The sequence below is a fragment of the Mus pahari genome, chromosome 11 (genome assembly GCF_900095145.1).
Source record: "Mus pahari chromosome 11, PAHARI_EIJ_v1.1, whole genome shotgun sequence".
Classification (NCBI taxonomy): domain Eukaryota; kingdom Metazoa; phylum Chordata; class Mammalia; order Rodentia; family Muridae; genus Mus; species Mus pahari.
In genome coordinates this window covers 38,163,542-38,183,370 of record NC_034600.1, presented here as the reverse complement: position 1 = coordinate 38,183,370, position 19,829 = coordinate 38,163,542, and the positions used below count along the sequence as shown (strand labels likewise).

The 19,829-nt window shown below is 42.0% G+C and overlaps 1 protein-coding gene across 2 annotated transcripts in view; it reads left to right on the top strand.

The window, feature by feature from the left end:
• The window catches only part of Zswim6 (zinc finger SWIM-type containing 6), a 160,826-nt gene extending 141,911 nt beyond the window's left edge, over positions 1–18,915 (top strand). The window contains exons 6-14 of one of the 2 annotated variants that reach the window (XM_021208416.2): positions 295–471; positions 750–896; positions 3,634–3,780; positions 5,192–5,452; positions 9,668–9,803; positions 12,369–12,526; positions 13,204–13,367; positions 14,943–15,024; positions 16,260–18,915. In XM_021208416.2, the coding sequence (XP_021064075.1) occupies positions 295–471; positions 750–896; positions 3,634–3,780; positions 5,192–5,452; positions 9,668–9,803; positions 12,369–12,526; positions 13,204–13,367; positions 14,943–15,024; positions 16,260–17,122 (2,135 nt within the window). In that variant the 3' untranslated portion in view covers positions 17,123–18,915. The remainder of the gene's footprint in view (positions 1–294; positions 472–749; positions 897–3,633; positions 3,781–5,191; positions 5,453–9,667; positions 9,804–12,368; positions 12,527–13,203; positions 13,368–14,942; positions 15,025–16,259) is intronic. The other variant, XM_029543977.1, reaches the window with a different exon arrangement.
• Positions 18,916–19,829: the final 914 nt, after the last annotated feature.

The following is a 19,829-nucleotide window of genomic DNA, read 5'->3' as shown; positions in this document are numbered from 1 at the left end:
TGGCATGGAGACTAGACATGACAATTCTTTTTGCAGGATGCCTTTAACGTAGCTTTAATGGCTGCAGAATGTTTGTATTTGATATAACAAGTAAATGTCTGGAAACTCTTTAGGCTAACTGCCGTCGAGCATTTAGGATGTGAGACTATCTATTCACCCTCCACCCTTCTGCTTAGTGGGTGCAGGACAGTGTGTGTGGGTGTGTTCGTGAACATCTGGCCGCAGAGTGGTATGACTGATTTATTCACATGTGAATAATAGCTGACATGGCTTTCTGAATTGTGGAAAAAACAGATTCATCGAACAGGCCTCATCGGACAGTGTTCACAAGAGCCATCGAGGCATGTGATCTCCACTGGCAGGATAGCCACTTGCAGCACATTATCAGCAGTGACCTGTACACCAACTACTGTTACCATGACGACACTGAAAACTCCCTCTTTGACTCCCGGGGGTGGCCCCTCTGGCATGGTAAGTGGCCAAACCGGAAAGACTTTTCCATGACTTACTCTTTTGTTTAGTTTCTATAGCATTATTGGAGTGGGAGGTAGAGGAGCGAGGTATTCAATGGGCGACGCATGAATGCTTGGCACAGGGGGCTGAAATTTCCATTCAGATCCAAGTTCAGAAATGGTTTCTTCTATCTTCTTCTATGGCGCTTGGGGAGGAACATCTTACTATAGTAGCCCGCTTTTATGGATAGATCTAACAGCGGCCACTTTGCCCCCTTATTGGGTTTCTGTTTGTAGAACACGTTCCTACAGCCTGTGCAAGAGTGGATGCGTTGCGTTCTCACGGGTACCCCAGAGAAGCACTGAGACTAGCAATAGCTATTGTGAACACATTACGACGACAACAGCAGAAACAGTTGGAAATGTTCCGGACTCAAAAAAAAGGTGATTATGAAAGAGATTGTCTCTATTGGAATGGGATTCCTGGTGTGGATGGAACTTGGTTTCCCGTTCTGCTGGAAGAGATGGAGTTTTGAAAGTACAGCCATAGAATTGGCCTTGATTCACCACTCCTAAAAATGTTTGACAATGCACTCATGTGGAACACAGCCATACATATAAGCTAAAGACAAATGAATTTTTTTTAATTTGATAACATATCTGTAAAAGTAAAATCCAAGTTGTTTGGGTTGAATGTTGAAAGGAAAATTCCTGTCTAATTAAGGAGATTTTTATTTTTTGAATAGCTGATGATCTGTCTGGATCATCTAAAACGGAAGCTAGATACCTTCCTGGTGTTGTAATGTAAACACTAAGAACTCCACAGTGGCTGCCCATCCTTAAACCCCAGCAGCTCGTCTTGGGTGGCTGCCCTCAGCTGATGACTACCGTCTGAGCTTCTGAGGTCCCTCTTCTGCACAGCCGGTCTCAACAGGGGCTGTCTCTAAGAGCTGCTAAGATGAACCCACTAATTCCTAGAAAGTCTAAAACAAGACCTGGCATTCTGTACTTTTATAGCCATAATAATCTGTGTTTGAGGACTTGTCATTTATTGAAAGTGATGAGAGCAGAAATCCCTGCTTGCTGGGTTGACTATTCAGTTGGTTTTTCAAGGTCTACAAATGACATTTGATGAGCGATCAACCAACAGGACACCTTACCTTGTCTTTATCTCATTTTGTTAATCTTCTCATTTTGGATAAACACTGTAGTAGTAACAACAAAGGCTGTCTCTGGTTCTCAGCTTGCTGATTGGATAGTGAGAGAGGTGCATCTGCTTTTCCCAGTTGCATACTGGTTCCTTCTGTAAGCAAACGTTTCTTGGGATGACTTGATTTTCTGTAATTTTTTTTTTTTTAATTATACTGCTGGCTTTTGTTGTTAGTTGTATTTTTAATCCTTTGATACTTAAGATATACCCACCTTAAATACAAATCAATAATGAAAAGTTGTTGGAATAAGCTGGAGGATAGAAGTGCTTGGCTGTGACTTTCAATTTCCTGTATGATGAAACCAGTAGGAGTGTGGACTGGCACTGTCAGTCACAGTGCACATCATTCCAGAGTTACATTCTGAACCACAGGAAGGGCAGTGCAGATGAGACTGGATGTCAGTGGCCTGGGTCTGAGATGACTCTGCTCATCCTCCTGAAATGTATTGGAGGCCCTCTAGAAAGCTTTTCTGAAATCCACTTCCTCTAAACACATGGACTGTGTCTGGTCCAGGGTGTTGCTTCTCAACTATGCAAAAGATAGCTTTTGAACTAAGAGGATGCACAGAACTTTGTTTTGCCCCCCCCCCCCGAGGAATTTTTAAATTCTATTTTGTAAAATTGTTCCATTTAAGAAATATAAAGAAAAAATGTTGAATATGTTCAGAATCACGTTGAGTTAGACTGCTGCGATGTGCCTTGGACTCAGGAGTACTATAGCCCAGGTCTGGGCTATCTCAGGCACATTCTGTGTCATCCTGCAAGAGATGAAGCATGTTTCTGGTGGTTCTTGATTATTGTTAGGACTGTGTATCTGTCCCTGAGCTGCTGCTGTTTGTCCTAATACTGAAGTGGATGTTAATATTAGGTGTGCCTCACAGTGACTTGTAAATGGACCAAGGTTAGTGAGTGTAATGTCTGAATATTTCAGCTCTTCTCTTTAAACGTGTATTTCTTAGAAATCTCTCACCTGCCTGTAGATTTGTCTACACACAGTTCTCGTAACCGTATACAGTTTTTAAATCAGACATCCAGAGGTAGCTGTACCAGAGAGTGATGCTCTCCTCGTGCTTGCTATGCAGATGAAAGCCAGAGCCAAAACCAAGGGAAGGATGACCTTTCCGAGGACTCTAGAACACAACTTGAGCAAGATTCCATGTGCTGTTCTTATGTGCTGAGAGTTAGTGATGTAAAATCAGAAGGCTTCCAAAGAAGTGGTAAAGTCATGGAATAAGGCTTTGGCCAACTATAAGTCAGTTTGTTAATCTATGCTTTGGATAACTAGATTTTATTGTCTTTTAAAAAGGAGATGCTACTGTTTTATTATTTTGGTAAGCAGCTTTAAATAGCATTTTATAGTAGATCATGCTATAAACCATTTGCAAGGTTTTTTCTCAGCACTTTAACACGAAAGAACTAACATTCTGTAAAGAAAATGAAAAACATTTTTTGCCAGAATCTGTATCTACCTTGTGCTATAGCTCACTCTGGCTGAAGGTCCACTCTTAGCCCCTCTAACGGCACGCACAGCTGCTATGGAGTGATTAACAATCACTCCTGTGAGAGATGGAGTCAAACCTCATTGAGATGACCCAGTGAGTGAGGGCACGGTGACAGTGTGAAGGTGCAGCTCCTCACTGCCTCTGCTGACACACTCAAGGGCACAAAGGTGTCAGGATGAGTCCCTGTCTCTCCAACAGGATGACAGGCCTGTGAATGTTAGTACATGATGCTGGGCACATGAGTTATACAGATGTAGGGAGCCATTCTTGGACTTGAAGCCATTCAGATTGATTAATAGATGAACTGTTACAACTCATAAGATGGACATTTATAGTACCTCTCAGCTGATAGGTTTTTCACTAACAAGGGGCTTTCCATCTGAATTAATTGCTAATTATTCTGAGAACTGCTATCACAGTCTAGGTTACCCACGTTTCTCTCCCTTTTCTCCATTCCTTTTTTAAACAGAGCTGCCCCATAAAAGCATAACTTCAATAACCAATCTGGAAGGCTGGGTTGGACACCCCCTGGACCCCGTGGGCACTCTCTTCAGTAGCCTCATGGAAGCTTGCCATACTGACGGTGACGCCTTCTCTGGGTTCTCCGATTGTACAGGTAAACCCATTGACATTTGTTTGGTCTTTCCCGTTTCTAAGCCCAGAATGGTATTTATTAGTCCTTGGTTTTCTTTATGGTATGTATTTTAAACAATATATTTATTTTTACTTTCTGTATATTGGTGTTTTGCCTGCATGTATATCTGTATGGTAGTGTCAGATCTCCTGGAACTGGAGTTACAGAGTGTTGTGAGCTGCCTTGTGGGAACTTGGAATTGAACTCAGGTCCTTTGGAAAAGCAATCAGGGCTCATTAATAACTGAGCCATCTCTTCTGCCCCTACAGTATGTTTTAAGAAGCCATGTAGTCAACAGGGTCTGTGGTTAGTGTTAGTGAGAGCTAGGAAGTAGGCACTCAAGCCTCAGGTGGGCTTCTGCCATGGGAACATCTTCAGAATCAACATCTGGCCGTGTTTGTCAGTATCTCTTCTGGTACATGATCCTGCACTAAGAAATTAATAACATTTATGACGTGTTCAACCTTGATGATGATAAATAAAGAAACAAACAGCTGTGTTTCCATAGCTTTCAGAACTAGAATATTTAGTTGCTTTTCTTTACATGAAAAGCAACTTAAATATTTTAAGTCTAATTTAAGGGAACTATCAGATATGTTTCAAATCTTTGACACCATACATTCCATAACAGAGATTTCTCTTTGGTCTTTTGGAAATTCAGAATTATCCCTCAAAAGCTTACCTAAGGCAGAGCTGAGGAGGGTAAGGACTGTCCTTTGTTAGTCCTTGGGTGAGATGGAGCAGGTTTGACATTTTGTCCATCTCAGTTTCGCCCTTGGTGGTTGCCTTCCTGAGTTGGGGGTGACCCAAGTTCTGTTGGGAGGGTGACAGGTGGGAGTCCGAATTCACGTTTCATTGGGACTTGGACAACTGAAGTTACAATTTCACATTGACACTCTTGAACTGACACAAGAGAACGCTTCTCTGGCATTGACTGACCCTGAAGTTGAGTTGCGTATGCTGTATTCTTTGCTGATCTCACTGGAAGTATTAGTATAACAGAAAAAGAATGAAATCACTTTTCATGCCCATCTTAAAATGTACCATTATAGTCATGTAATTTTTAACATCAACTTTTTATTATTAGCATATATTGGCTATTCAATATAGTCTTATAACTCTGATGGCATGTAATTTTATTTTTGTTTGAAATCTTTTTCCATTCTTTAAGATCCTTAGTACCCCACAAATCCTAATCCCCCAAAACATATACTTTATCATCCATAGTCATGGTTTAAAACATACTAGGAAACTTTGCATTTTAATGTAAAAATTGGATGTTCTGACTTTCTCAGAGTTAAGTGATTTCAGGCACCAGTACTGATTCAAACATGTAATTAGTGACTGACAGTACTGAATGTAACTTAAATATCCTCTTTGTGGCATTTTATAGACAACGTGGGACAGTGCAAGTCCCTGGAGTACCACCATCTGCCTGCACACAAGTTCTTAGAAGAAGGGGAATCCTATGTAACACTGGCTGTGGAGGTAGCCCTGATAGGGCTGGGGCAGCAGCGGATCATGCCTGACGGGCTGTACACACAAGAGAAAGTTTGCCGGAATGAGGAGCAACTCATTTCTAAGCTTCAGGAAATTGAATTGGATGACACACTGGTGAAAATTTTTCGCAAGCAAGCAGTCTTCCTATTAGAAGGTAACGTGCCAAAGGGGTCTGGTCCATGTACTAATCTTTGCTCTGTTAAGAGCATGGTATGGATACATTGGATATGGTAGGGATAGACCACTTGAGGCTTGCTCACTAAGAAACCTGCCAAACAACTTAAAATATACATGTTCAGGTTTTTATCATTTGATTTAGGCTGTCATATAGGATAGCTTGTTTGAAATCAGGTCACTTGCTTTGTAATGGGCTATTTTTATTTAGGCTAGGTGGCTCTTGAGATAAATGGAATGTTGATACTTGGTGAGATGTTCTTGGCACCTATGTCCCCATTTGCTTGATCAAGTAAATAGAAAGTAGACACTGATTGGCATTCCTGTAGATTTATTGGCTCTCACAGCATCTGGCCTTGTAGTGTCGTGTTTAATTGCCAACAAAGAACTGCAGGAGTAGTCTCTACTGTCCCTTAATAATGTCACTAGGTTTGTTAGGCGTAGGTTCACCAGGGAAAAGGCTTCATAGACTAGCTGAAGCAACAGGATTTTCTTGATCTTATAAGGTCTAGGTTTTGGCTGGCACTGTTGTTGAGGTATGTTTTCTCAGAAATGTAAGTGCAATTTTAGCTGTCTTACATTTTAAAAGGGAAATGTTCTTAAAGCAAGCCTTAATATGATTCTTCATTTGGGATGAGGGGAAACAAAATCCCATTTTTAATTTTAAAGTATTCTTCTGTAGTTTGTCATTGTTAACTGTTACTCATTTATTAATATATAAAGATAAAAGGCCTGTCCTGGCTATTTTCAAGACTAATCCTGATTATTTAACTACTTCTTTTATTTTTCAGTTTCCTTCCACATAATCCCTTTTGATATCTAAGCAACATCATTGGCCACAAATCTTTTCAGTGTGGTCATGATTTATCCTGACCTTTGATTGCCATTATATTGAAGTTCTGGAAGAGGACGTGGGATTTTTCAAAGCTGATAGTTAGTGTGTGCTATCTTTATCATTTACCTTTTTTTCTTTTAACTCTGTCTCTCTCTGTTCATTATTTATGGTTTTGGTTTTGTTTTTTTTTTAACTCTTAGTTTTCAATTAATTCACTCTCATCAAACTTTTTTTTTTTTAAATATAAGAGTGCTGTTTAGGGAAGGACTCTGATTCTCCGTACCTCCTCCCCTTCTCTGGCCCTCTAGAGACCAGGGGTAGCAGGTACAGGACTAGGGCAGTCATAGGAGGCTGAGGGCCATTTCTGTAAATTCTGAAGAGAGCAGCCTCTAGTAGTGACTTGAGTACATGACCTCGTGGAGTTTTCCATGCATTCATAGTCTTTATAGGAGTCAGGAATTTCCTAGCAGACCTGACACCTGAGAAGAGGGAGCAGTAGTTACTGTCACTGAGTGTGACTCTGCTGGCCATGGCACTGGTGGCTTAGTCACACATTAGAGAAGTGCCTTTGGGGACTTTGTGCCAGACATCAGGGTTTTGTAATTTAGTACACTTGGACTTATAGTCATTATTAATCCAAAAGTAAATCTGTACTACCTGATGTGGCGTTTTACTTGTTGTTTATTCATTACTGCTTTCTCTGAATGATAAGAAGATAATGTAGTGTGTTTAAAGGGAGCCTTTGACAGGGAATGGAGAAAGTGAGGAAGAAGGGTAGTCTGCAATATAGATTGCTGTAATCTGTCCTGCAGTAAAATGGAGCTGGAGGATTCAGGCGCTGTACCATCCTGTGGTAGCCAGGTGGGATCGCTAGTAGGTTTTTATTTCTCTCAGTGTTTTGGGAATTCACAGAGCCTGGAATCCAAGACCAAGGGGTTGGCTAACTCTGCTTCTCAGGAGGTTTCTCTTTCTGTCCTTCCTTGACAGAGGTAGCGCAAGCTTTGACATCCTTTTTTTCCCCCTCTCTCCTCAGAAAAATGGGTTATTGGAGAATTTTGACTCCTCCTCACCTCCTCCTTCAGCTCCTCCCAAGTCCCTGCCCCACTTCCCTACCCACCCAATTCTTAAAACAATTAAGTCTACTTTGTACTGCCCATATATACTCTGGGGTGTGTAACACTTCACTGGAGCACGGGGAGCCTACCCTGAAAGAAATGGAGTCTGCCTCTCCAAGCAGCTATGAGTTGCTGATAGCTTTTTAGTCAGAGATAGAACCTAATAGTACTCTTCTCTTCTCCATGCCGTGCTGGAATTCTATCTGGCTTGAACTTACCAAGTTCTTCTGCAGGCCGGCATAGATGCTATGAGTTCTATGCATAGCTGCCCTGCTGTTTCCAGAAAACTAAGCTGTTTCTTTATAGGGATCACCACCTCTAACCTTCAGTCTCTCTGTCCCCTCTTCACAGTGGCCTCTAATCCCTTGGGAGGATGAGATGTGATAAATATGTCCCATTTAGGGCTGATCATACCAGCCCTTTTTTCTCTCCACTTTGACCAGTTGTGGGCCACTGTTAATTGTCGTCTACTTCAAAAAGAAGCTTCTGTGGTGACGGGTGAGGGATGCACTCATCTGTGGTTGAAATGATAGGTCATTAGGCATCAATTAATATTAGGCTCATTTAGCTGTGTGATGGTAGTAGGGTCGGTCTCCCTCGAGGCCTATGACTTGTGTAGGCACAGGTTCTTAGACGGAGGTTTGGTTTTGACTTGTGCAGCAGGCCTTAAATCTAATCAGAAAGTGGTGGTTGACTCCATGATATCTCTATCATGTTTGTATCACATGTGGGTGTATTTTGCCAGACTTGTCGTTATTGTAGTTTGAAGAGTTCATGGCAGAGTAAAAAGGCACTAATCTTGTTATTTCAGTGCACTGCTCTAGCACCTCATTTAAGCGTAATTCTCTCATAGAGAGTGTCTGAAAATATGTTCATATGTGGTAGGACTTTTGCTATTTGAGTTTGGAGATTCATACGCATTTAGTTTATCAGTGCAACTTATTTTGTGAACAAAAGGTGCATGTAGAACACTGTATCTACTTTTCATAAATACTGTATTACTAAGTATTTTGAAATGTCTTACAAAGATTAGTAGATTTGACAAAATTAGAAATTCATCAGGGATTATAATTAAGGCTAAAATATAAATTGTGTATGATTTTCAAAATATTTAAATAGTGAATAAATTAATAACTTTAAAAAAAATACTAACCTGAAAATTGAGTCACAACATGACTTTTAGATCATTCTAGAATGATCTAGAATGTACCATGCTCCTACCCAAAGCTGAGTTCAGCAAACCTGTCTCACCATTTCCTCTGAACTGCATTTCTTGCAGTCTAAATTCTTTTCCAGGGTGGTTTTTCTCATGGAAAACAAATGTGTTGTGTTCTCTGAGCAGTAGTGTCATGGCTCATAATTCTAGAAATCATAAAACAAATGTTACCCAAAGGTGACATGGAAACCAATTTATTAAACACTTTACAGTAACTAAACCTCAGAGCACCTAAGTGCTGAGTGTTAGAACTAACCACTGTGGTTTCCTTTCATAGCCAAGGCCTGAACTTCCTCTGAGAGAAGCGTTTGGGGAGCTCACAGGGGGCCAGAGCTGCCACCGCACCTGTCAGAATTTACTAAGAAATGAGTTTTGACAGCTTACATGCGATTTTGCTTTCAAAATTGGCCTGCTGGAGCCTAGACGAGTACTTTCTCATTATTTTAATGTTTTTCCTTTGCTTATAGTGAATACCAAATGAGTAACTTATTAATCACGTTATGGAATTACCATTTCTGCTTCCTAGAAACAGTGGCATACCGAGCCTGTGCTGAGGCCGCAGCGTCCTCCCAGATGTGAGACTGAGCTCTTTTCTGGACGTGGCATGTCTGTCAGTCAGAATGCAGGGGCCATAGTTAAGCAGTCTTCTGCACAGTCCATGTGCGACCTGCTCAGTTAACATACTCTAAGGAAGAACTTTCTCAAGTGCTGCAGTGTGCTTCCGAGGGCCGCTTTGTGGGAGGGACTTGTGTGAGCTCTGTTCCTGGGTTCCCTGCTTCCTGTTTTAGCAGTGGAACACTTGAGGAACTGTTGGTGACTTCAAGCCCACACTGGGTGCTGTGTCTTCAGGAGCATTTTGACTGAGGGTTTTTGAGGTTTTTTTGTTTTTGTTTTTTCCTTTCTTCTGTTACTTAGTTCAAATTCTTAACTCTAGTAGCTGTACATTTGCATAAAGAATTTTAAGCACAGTTCATAAGGGCTGTTAGTTTGTTCTTTTGGAATGTAAACTCTGTATGTTCTCTTCCACAGCTGGACCATATAGTGGCTTAGGTGAAATAATCCATCGGGAGAGTGTTCCAATGCACACATTTGCCAAGTATCTCTTCACCTCTCTCCTACCTCATGATGCTGAATTAGCATACAAAATTGCACTGAGAGCAATGCGGTACGTATCTCTACCCCTGCCCTGCGAGGCAGTCCACATCCCCTCAGGGGAAATGGGCATTAGCTGACCTCTTACAGGCAACAGAGAAGCTAAAGACACTATGTATTTGCTCCCTGGATTGTTGTGAGGCAATGTGTCTGCTTTAAGGAGAGCATCCTTTTCTTAGCTGCCTTTAGACTGTGACCATCATAGCCTCTTCTTAGTAGAATTTGAGAGTAAAATAACCAATGCTCTAGAGCAAGTGTGACAGTGAGGAAAACCTTCGTCTTTGAGCCCCCCGTGCCAGCACTGGTACAGTTACTAGGATGCAGCAGTGCACAACTGGAAGCCAGGAGGGATGTGTCTGGTGTTCAAGGCATCCATGCCGGGCATCCCTCAGAGACCTGAAGTCTGTTCACTTTAGCTTCACTGCTCCTGTCCCCTCTCAGTATTTTTGGACATAGCAGTGAAAATATTCTCTGCCAACTCACTTCCTTTGAAAAATTAATTCACCAAATAAATGCTTTTATCATGGATTTGCTCAAGGTTGATACTTTCTGATGTGTTCTTAAGAGCCTGCTTTTAAACCTAGTATGTAACCTATTCAACTCGCAGAGCCTGGAGGGACATCTGCCATTCCTAAGGCTTTAGCCTTTCCCTTCTGCTTTTTTAAATAATAAATCACTCTTGTGTCTTTAATGGAAAGTTCATATTATATATTATTATAATAGACTAAAGCCAAGTCCTGTATAGATCTAAAACCTTGAGAATGTTTGATTCCATAAAAAGAAACTTTCATCCTTGTCTGTAATGCAAATAAGATTGGCATATGAATCTGCCTAAGAATTTCTGCTGTCACCAAAGGTACTCTTACATCTCTCTAATATTTGTGTAAGAACCATGTGCTGTCGGTTTGCCATTATGTTTGTGCAGGGTTAGGGTGGTATGTGTCTTGTCTGTCTCTCTCTCTCTCTCTCTCTCTCTCTCTCTCTCCCCCTCCCTCTGTGTGTGTGTGTGTGTGTGTGTGTGTGTGTGTACCTCTGGGACAGGATTCAGAGCTGGTATGTAATTCACATGCACTTTTGACCACAGGAAACATCAGTAATACACTAGAGGAATCTTCTGATGCTCTCTTGATCTTTAAATTGTCAAGAAGTAAGTCAGTAACTAACATGAGCAACAGTCTCCTCCCAAAGAATTGCGTTATAACACTTGGACTAGAGTTTAGAGTACACTTTCGTAAGTGGATATAAATTCCCAATTTTTTGAAGCTGAAATAGAAGTCTTTGGGGGGGGGGGCGCAGATGTTCACCTGTCTACTTATTCTAATCCAAAGAATTCCACTCGGAAGACACTTAATATTATGCTGCCTCCAGATGCTGCTGCTACTACCAGGCTAATGTTGAAGTGAAATGGGGGTGTGGTCCTGTGTGCTTCTGGCTTATGGATAGGAATCTGCTGCCTTGGGGTATAGCAGGGCACGGGGAACGGCCGTTCCCTCTGCCCTCTCTTAGCTGCCCCTGGTACCCTACAGAAGGCAGAGCACCAGATCATTGCAGGATGGAAGGAAAGGGGAGATAGAGCCGTGCCCTTGCTCCTTACACCAGAGAGAGGGGGGTCAAGAAAGGACAGCTCCTCTCTCACTTTCTATCTTCCCAGGACTATTGACTACTTTGTAGCAACTCCAGCAAGAATCTGGCGAGGGAGACCAACATTCTTGAATTCTTTTAAAAGCTGAATAACAACCCTGCGGAAATTCTCACTTCTTGATCCTCTACCCACCACATTTTCTAATGTAACATCTTGTTGACCCTAGATAAAAAACGGAGTGAGTGAGTCATTTGGCTTCTCTGAGCAGACCTTGGACAGGCTGCGTTTTCTGACTCTGCTAACTTTCAGGGGTCCCTAGCTCTTACTTCATAGTCCCTGAACTCACAGGCCGGATGAAGCCAATGTGCTGGGAACTCTTAAGGCATTATTCTAGTTAGAGCTAAGCTGCTGAGCTCTTTGGTACTTTCTAGTAGAAGTCACTAATGTGGTTTATTTTCAAGAATTGTTTGTTGTCAACATAATTGAAGTTTGAAATCATATTAAATTCATGTTCAGTTCTGTTCAGCCTCTGGTTGATCAAACATAAGTTAATTTCAGATTCCTGAGGTCACAGGAATAAATTCTGTTAGAACTTAAAAATGTAAGGAAAGGAGCCCATTTTAGTTTCCTTCCCTTTATGTTTTAACAAATTAAAGACTTCTAATCTACTGCTCTCTGTTGCAGACTCCATCCTAAGTACCCATTTTCATCTTGTTTTATTTCTTGATGAGTGATAAGGTTAAAAAATAGTTCATGGAGATTAAAACCCATATTTCATAACTCTTGTGTCTGGGTTCTGAGTGTCCCTGAATGTCATGCAGTTTTCTCAGTGCTGCAGCTTAGGAATGAAAGGAAGGAAGAGAGCTGTGCAGTTCCCCCGAACTCATGCCTCGAACAGCACCCATCTCCATAAGCATTTACCCAGGATGCTGGCTTCTTGTGGCCAGGGTAATGGACCAATAATGATGGGATGGTCTTCTTCCTTTCTCATTACAGGTTACTAGTATTGGAATCTACTGCTCCGACAGGAGACCTCTCCCGCCCCCACCACATTGCGTCAGTCGTCCCCAACCGATACCCTCGCTGGTTCACTTTGAGCCACATTGAGTCCCAGCAGTGTGAGCTGGCATCCACCATGCTAACTGCAGCCAAAGGTAGTGTGATGTCTAGAAGCCGCATCGTTTTGGTGGTTTTGCACTCCTTCCTTGCCCCCCAGAAGCCCTTTTGATTATTGCTGTGTTTACCTCACATTCTCCACAGCAGTATCACTATCATATAAGTTTCAAAGAATCTTGTTAAAGATACTAACTTCAAGCTTTACTCCTGAGGCAAATGGGTGCCGCTCATTTGAGCCTGGCATCATCTTTATTTATATCACATTACCTATTGTGCAGCACCCTACCCCCAACAGAAAAAAATTAATTCACTGTGATTTAGAAAGAAAACAAAAGATTTGGCTAGTTTTGTTGTCCTTGAAATATTCACTTCAATACATACACAGAAGCTAAAAGATCTGTTTGTTCTCCCTTGTTGGTTGGTTCCAATTTATATGTGCTTTTACTCACTGTTGGGGAAGGGGGGTTGGGGGGGGTGACTTGGCCAATCGTCATGTGAAGCTGAGATGTGTACACACTTCAGTGGCTATGGGACATTGTCACACAGACCCTGTACCAGCTGGGCGCCTCCCAGGGAAGTGACCATGTGCTTTGTGCTTTGAGTCCTTCCGTCCTCTGAGTTTGCCCCTGTGTGTGATTGCATGGCATGTCTCTTATTTACATTGCTTCACCTACGTTGGACTTGGCTTGATTGGGTTTTCCCTTGGTCCTTGCAGGCGATGTTCGGAGGCTGGAGACAGTATTAGAATCCATCCAGAAAAACATCCACTCCTCATCACACATCTTCAAGCTTGCCCAAGATGCATTTAAAATAGCAACTCTCATGGACAGCTTGCCTGACATCACTCTTTTGAAAGTGTCTCTGGAGCTGGGCCTGCAGGTACTGCTGGTCCTTCCTGGGGCGCCAAAGACTGCTGCTAAGCAGCCCTCATCAGGATGGTCTCATTTTAGCTTTTCAGTGACTCTTAGAGCCCAAGCGTGTTGGACTTTTTGACAGTACCATCTTTCAGAACTATGGTCACTTTAGCTCAGCCAAAATTTAGTCCCAGCTAAGGCAACAATACAGTCAGAATCCTTATGTGTGTTCCTCAACTTTTAAAACATTTTTTTCCTGACTTACAGCTTAAGATTTCTATTTCTCTTGTGAATGAGTGGGAAGATGTTGGCGACCAGAGACCTGAACAGTGCTAGCGCATGCAGGAAAGATTCAATTGTAAGGGTTGATTTTTTTAGAGGCAGTCTGAATTTTTATTGATGTTTGCATTGGACAGTTCTGTCTCCTCTTTATAACATCAAGAGAACTGGGTAAAAGACGGGCAGTCGGCATGGTTCCTGCTTGAGAGTACTGCAGCACACAAGTGCAGGGACACTTGGAGTCTGTCACCCAGGTGACGTTCATCCTTACAATTCCTGCACAGGGTACTCTGCAAACCAGGAACTGTTTGGGCTCTCTTTGTGAAGCCTGTGCTAACATTTGTGTTCTCACTCATTAAAAAATAGTTATGCCCTACCTAAGCATGGGAATTAGAATGCCCTGATTAGATTATTGACTTGTTTTCTAAGTTATCGATTCTTCCTTTCAGGGATGTATTAATAATGTTTAATGCAGTGGAAAAATGTATGTAGCGCTGTAGCATGAGGTACCGTATAAACCAAGATGCAGAGATTGCTTTTAAATGTGGTTCAAAATTTATTTTCTTAAACATAAATTCTTGTTATTTGACTTACTTTGTTATAAATTGTTGAGGGTGTGATGCAGAAAGGAACATTAATATCATTTTTCTGTGCTCTTGAAATTCTGGGTTAGTGGCAAACTGGTGAAAACTCACCCTTTGCTTCATTCGTTCTAGAACCCAGGAAAGAATATCATGGGTTCTTTCTAAGGCTTGTTCAGATACTAGATATGTTATGAATGTAAGGAGATGGATATAGGTTTATCTCTGAAATTCTTAGTAAAATGTAGGAGAGGGAGGGAGAGATCAGCAGTGATGTCAAAGATGGCTTCTTCCCGTAGATCTGAGTGACTATCACGGTCAGAGATCCGAGGAGGCAGAGTTACTGTTCTACAGCCATCTTTACCCACACGTACCCCCCCGTTTTGATGGATTCATAAGAAACCTCAGAAATCGTGTCTTAGAATACTAACGCCAGGAAGGAGAAGGCAGCCAGGCTCTGCTGGGTTTTCAACCCCTTCCTTTGACTCACACAAGAAAAGACACTGAATGACTTTGCCACGTGCCACATGTGGCTAGTGGACCTGCCAGAGGTACTGAGTGGGCCTCCTGCCTCCCAGGCCAGGGCGAGACCAGCTGGGAAGCCAAGTTTTACTCTGACTTCAAGCGCTTTCTGGGCCCCTGGGAGTAGAGTCTGCCCAGTAGTTTACACTGTGAATTGGGCTTTTTTCCCCATTGACATAAAATTATCTTGAAAACATTTTGTCACCCTGCTCTTCTAGGTCATGCGAATGACACTGTCAACCCTCAATTGGCGACGTCGAGAAATGGTGCGGTGGCTGGTGACATGTGCTACTGAAGTGGGTAGGTAACCTGGAGGAGAAGCTTGCGATAGAATTTCATCTCACATTATGAGAAGACCCCGGGTCCTCGAGCACACACCGGGAACTCTCTTCTCCGAACCCCACTCTTCGCTGTGCAGAGCTTCTAAGCTGTTGCAGTGGGCAGCCTCTTACTTTAAATGGAGGGAACTGGTGAATGAGCTTTACATTCGGTTCCTATATCCACCTCATTCCTCCTGTGATTTGGATGGACTTTGAAGTGTGTGAGAAATTGTAGCTGGCCATAAGAGTATCATCTAAATGGCTGTGACATATGGGGTCCTTGAGGCCTAAGGTTTCCCCTTTGCAGGACTTCGGAAACTGCTCTGTCCCAGAAAGAGCGCAGCATAGACACTGGTGGCCATGGCAGCTTAAAACAGCCTTCCTTCCTGCTTGTGTCACAGAAGGAAGCACAGCTCTTAGTGAGAAGACGCTGCCTTGAGATTCTGACAGGAGACACCTTGAAATGTGCTTACCCTTGTGTGACACGCTAGCCCAACAATTGTGAATTTGATCTCAGTATGAGAATATCTTTAGATTATTAAAGTGCTCTGTTGCTGAAACAATACAAAGGTAATAGGGCTTTGAGAAGTGCCCACACCCCTGCCGCCGTGCCAGGGCCGACGCCTACTTTGTGTAGGTGAGCTCTGTATAGGTGCTTAAAGACTCTACAGGCCATTTCCAGCACCTGTGTCATCGGCAGGGTTCACTGTTGACTCTTTTCTCTCCTAAGTCTGGATATTTTCTTAATTGTAGGTCTTAAAGTTTTGTGTTGTATATTTTTTGAACTTAAGCGTACCACGCCACATATATTAAGTCCCTATTTGTGGGGAGGTTGCCCCTTTGTTTGTTTGTTTGTTTTATTTTGTTGGCCTCCAGTTCTACAGTGCATGACTGGCAAGAGGCCCCAGCAAACAAGTCCTCGTTAGTAACAAACCATTGTCTGAAATGGCAAGTGGCGCAGCGAAAATACCAGCCACCAAGAGGCATGCTTCTTTATTATGGGAAGTTCAGCTCCTTTCAGGCATTTCGCAGAATAACAATGCATGTAACCTTATTCTAAAAGGCTGCTCCCAGGCACGTTACCTTCAGGGTTTTTGGTCTAGCTCCTGTTCTGCGATGGTTAACAGTGTGAGCAAGCATCAATTGTGAACGTACAAACAGAACCTTATCCAGACTTCCTGTTAGCAGTAATAAGGTTTGTTATGTTCCTTGCAGGCGTTTATGCCCTGGACAGCATCATGCAGAGCTGGTTTACACTCTTCACTCCCACAGAGGCCACGAGTATTGTTGCGACTACCGTGATGTCCAACAGCACCATAGTCCGCCTTCACCTGGACTGCCATCAACAGGAAAAGCTGGCCAGCAGTGCCCGGACGCTGGCATTGCAGTGCGCCATGAAGGACCCGCAGAACTGCGCCCTCTCTGCACTGACCCTCTGTGAAAAGGATCACATAGCTTTTGAGACGGCGTACCAAATTGTCCTCGATGCTGCTACCACCGGCATGAGCTACACACAGCTCTTTACAATAGCACGGTACATGGAGCACCGTGGGTACCCCATGAGGGCCTACAAGCTGGCCACGCTGGCCATGACCCATCTCAACCTGAGCTACAATCAGGACACACACCCTGCCATTAATGACGTTCTGTGGGCCTGTGCGCTTAGCCACTCCCTTGGTAAGAATGAGCTAGCAGCTATAATACCTCTGGTGGTCAAGAGCGTCAAATGTGCAACGGTACTGTCGGACATTTTGCGCAGGTGCACCCTGACCACCCCCGGCATGGTGGGACTTCATGGGAGGAGGAACTCTGGCAAGCTCATGTCACTGGACAAAGCCCCCTTGCGGCAGCTCTTGGATGCCACGATCGGGGCCTATATCAACACAACGCACTCACGACTCACACACATCAGTCCTCGGCACTATAGTGAGTTTATCGAGTTCCTCAGCAAGGCCCGAGAGACCTTCCTAATGGCACATGACGGACACATTCAGTTTACACAGTTTATTGACAACCTGAAACAGATCTACAAAGGCAAAAAGAAACTGATGATGTTGGTTCGGGAGAGGTTTGGTTGATAGAACTTGTATGAATGGGGTGGGGGTGGGGCGGGAGGGATGGTTTGTTTTTACTTGAGCCTGCCTTTGTACCCTTTTTAACTTAAAGAACAGAGCCACACCGGTATTATATGTGTATAGTTATATTGCGTTTGCAGACTAAATTGTCATGTTGTGAAAGTTTGTGTGTTCAGTTTTTCCCTTTTTCTTTCCTTTTGTTTTTAATTTTTTTAATTATTATTATTATTGGTTTGTGTGAGAGAGGTTGAGAAGGTTTGGTTTACACTGAGTATATGTTGTCAAGTGGCGAAAGTCCACATAGCTCTCCTGTTTTCTGTATACGTTCACAGCCTCAAAAAAAAAAAAAAAAAATAATTGAAATGGCTTTAAAAAGCAAACAGAACACCTCTATCCTGTGATAAGTACCTCGAATGGATTCAGCTTTACTCCTTTGTAACTCATCCTCACATTTTCAGCATATTTAACAAACCAACAAAACGAAATACTAGTAGTGAAAAGGCTGACCCACGTGGCTTTGCGGTGCCCTTCGTCCAGAAGCATGGCACACGATGCTTGTGCATGTGGAAACTTAGCGACTGTCAACATACATTCTCAGGGATTTATCCAAAAAAAAAAAAAAAAAAATTAAAAAAAAAGAATGAGAGCATTTATTGTACTGTATATATATTATAGTATATGTCTGAATATTGAAAATATAACATTAACTAATTTATAAAAAAATATTCTATGTAATGCAAAAATACTTGAAGCTGCAGTAGCTTGGTTTTAAACAAAAACAAAAAATGGAGAGGAAACATATCAGAAGGACAGAAAGTGCGCCTTGCTTCGGGGTTGGCTCAGGCCGTGAACCTTCATGCCGGGCGGTGACACACAGCCACCTACCGACTGTGTGGCTGGACTGAGACCTATCGGGAAGATTCTATACATATATATATCTATACAGTTTCTGTATACATATGTATATGTAGACACACAGACACCAACAACCACTACACCACACATGCTTGTAACAGGCACTCGAATAGAGAGGGGCAACACACAGCAAGCCTTAGCATTAAGAACATACAGTATGCCAGAACTGGGGTTCGTGCCTCCTAGCCTAGGAAACTTAAAATATCCTTTTGACACAAAACGCAAAATGTTTTCCAAAACAATTGACATGATACATTACGCCTTTGCAGTGAGCTAATAAGCTAACGTTTGTGCACAGATAACATTATATATATTATATATCTATTCTGCATAGGTATTTTGACTTTGTGCAGGACAGAAAGTTGTGTAGGTATGACTGTTCTACTTTTCAGTTCTCTCTCTCTCTCTCTCTCTTTAATATATTTTATTTTCTCTAGAATTACTCAAACAGAAGCAGCCTTCTATCTTGCCTTTGTCTTAATGCTTTAAAATAACCAAACTGGAGATCTAACTACCAAACTGTTCATTATATTATTAAAATCCCAACCTTGGTTACAGTGTAGCGTCTTTACTTTAGCTGATGGTTCTGTAACCTTGTGCTTTTTAAAGCAACCTTATGTTTTGGTGCAAAAGTTGTCCTGTGTCTCTTGTTCCCTTCATTAGAAAACATGCTAGAGGTATGTTTGTAGGTATTTTTGTTTAGAAGAACTATTTCATGCGCTCCATTTTATTTATTATAATAGGAAAAAAGAAAAAAAAAGGTTGTACTTCACTCATGTAAACATGCTCATGAAGTTGAAAGTAATTAAGATTTGATACACTGATATCAATTTATTTATGTAACTAAATCACTGTTTTATAAACTTGTTAATGATCAACAATTTTTGTTTTGATTAAAATTAGTTTTTTGAAAGTTGATTCTGCCTCGTTTATGGTATATCCACCTTGTTACACTTGAATTGCATGTTCATTAACTGGCTATTATTGAATCTAAATGTTTAATAGCAATTATATTCATCCTCCAAATATCTATGCACTGTATTCTAGGAACTTTCTTAGGCCCTAGAGATACAGACAACGGCAAACAGAATGATAGCCTGCAGCTTGCTGTCTGTCTGGTATCAAAGACAGGTCTAAATGAGAGGACCTCAAAGATAAGAACGAGGCAGTAGCTGAATTGGTTTCAACCATATAGTACAGTTCATCATCTCTCCTTGATTAATGACTATAATTTAGGGTGCGAAGTACTTCTTATATTTAGTAAATGCTAAGATTGTAAGGCTTTGAGTGTGTGGTTTTAAGGAAACTATAAGATAAATTCTATAGATTATGGATCTGCACTACTCTACCTCTACCAAAGATCTGTGTTCAGAAAGGTGACTATGTGATGTATGTATGTATGCATTTTAGAGTACCACAAAATGTACTGCTAAGTGCACAGTTGAGTGCAATATTTTAATGTTACTGTACAGCAGATCACCAGAGGTTTCTCAAGCTTGCAGAATGGAACAAGTTACAACTCCTTCCTCTGGTGCCTGGTAAATACCAATCTATCCTTTTGATACCAATTAGCTGCTTTGGACACTTCCTCTAAGTGAATCTATGCAGTGATTTGTCTTCTTGCAGCCAGCCTATTTCTCTAAGTGTGCTTGCTGTCTTCCTGCTTCATCCATGTTGAAGCATGTACCAAAATTCCCAGTTTTTAAGGCCGCACTCCTTCCCATCATACAGATCTACCACATTGTTTACTTATCCATCCATCAGTGGACATTGGACCAGGATGCTTCTGCTTTTG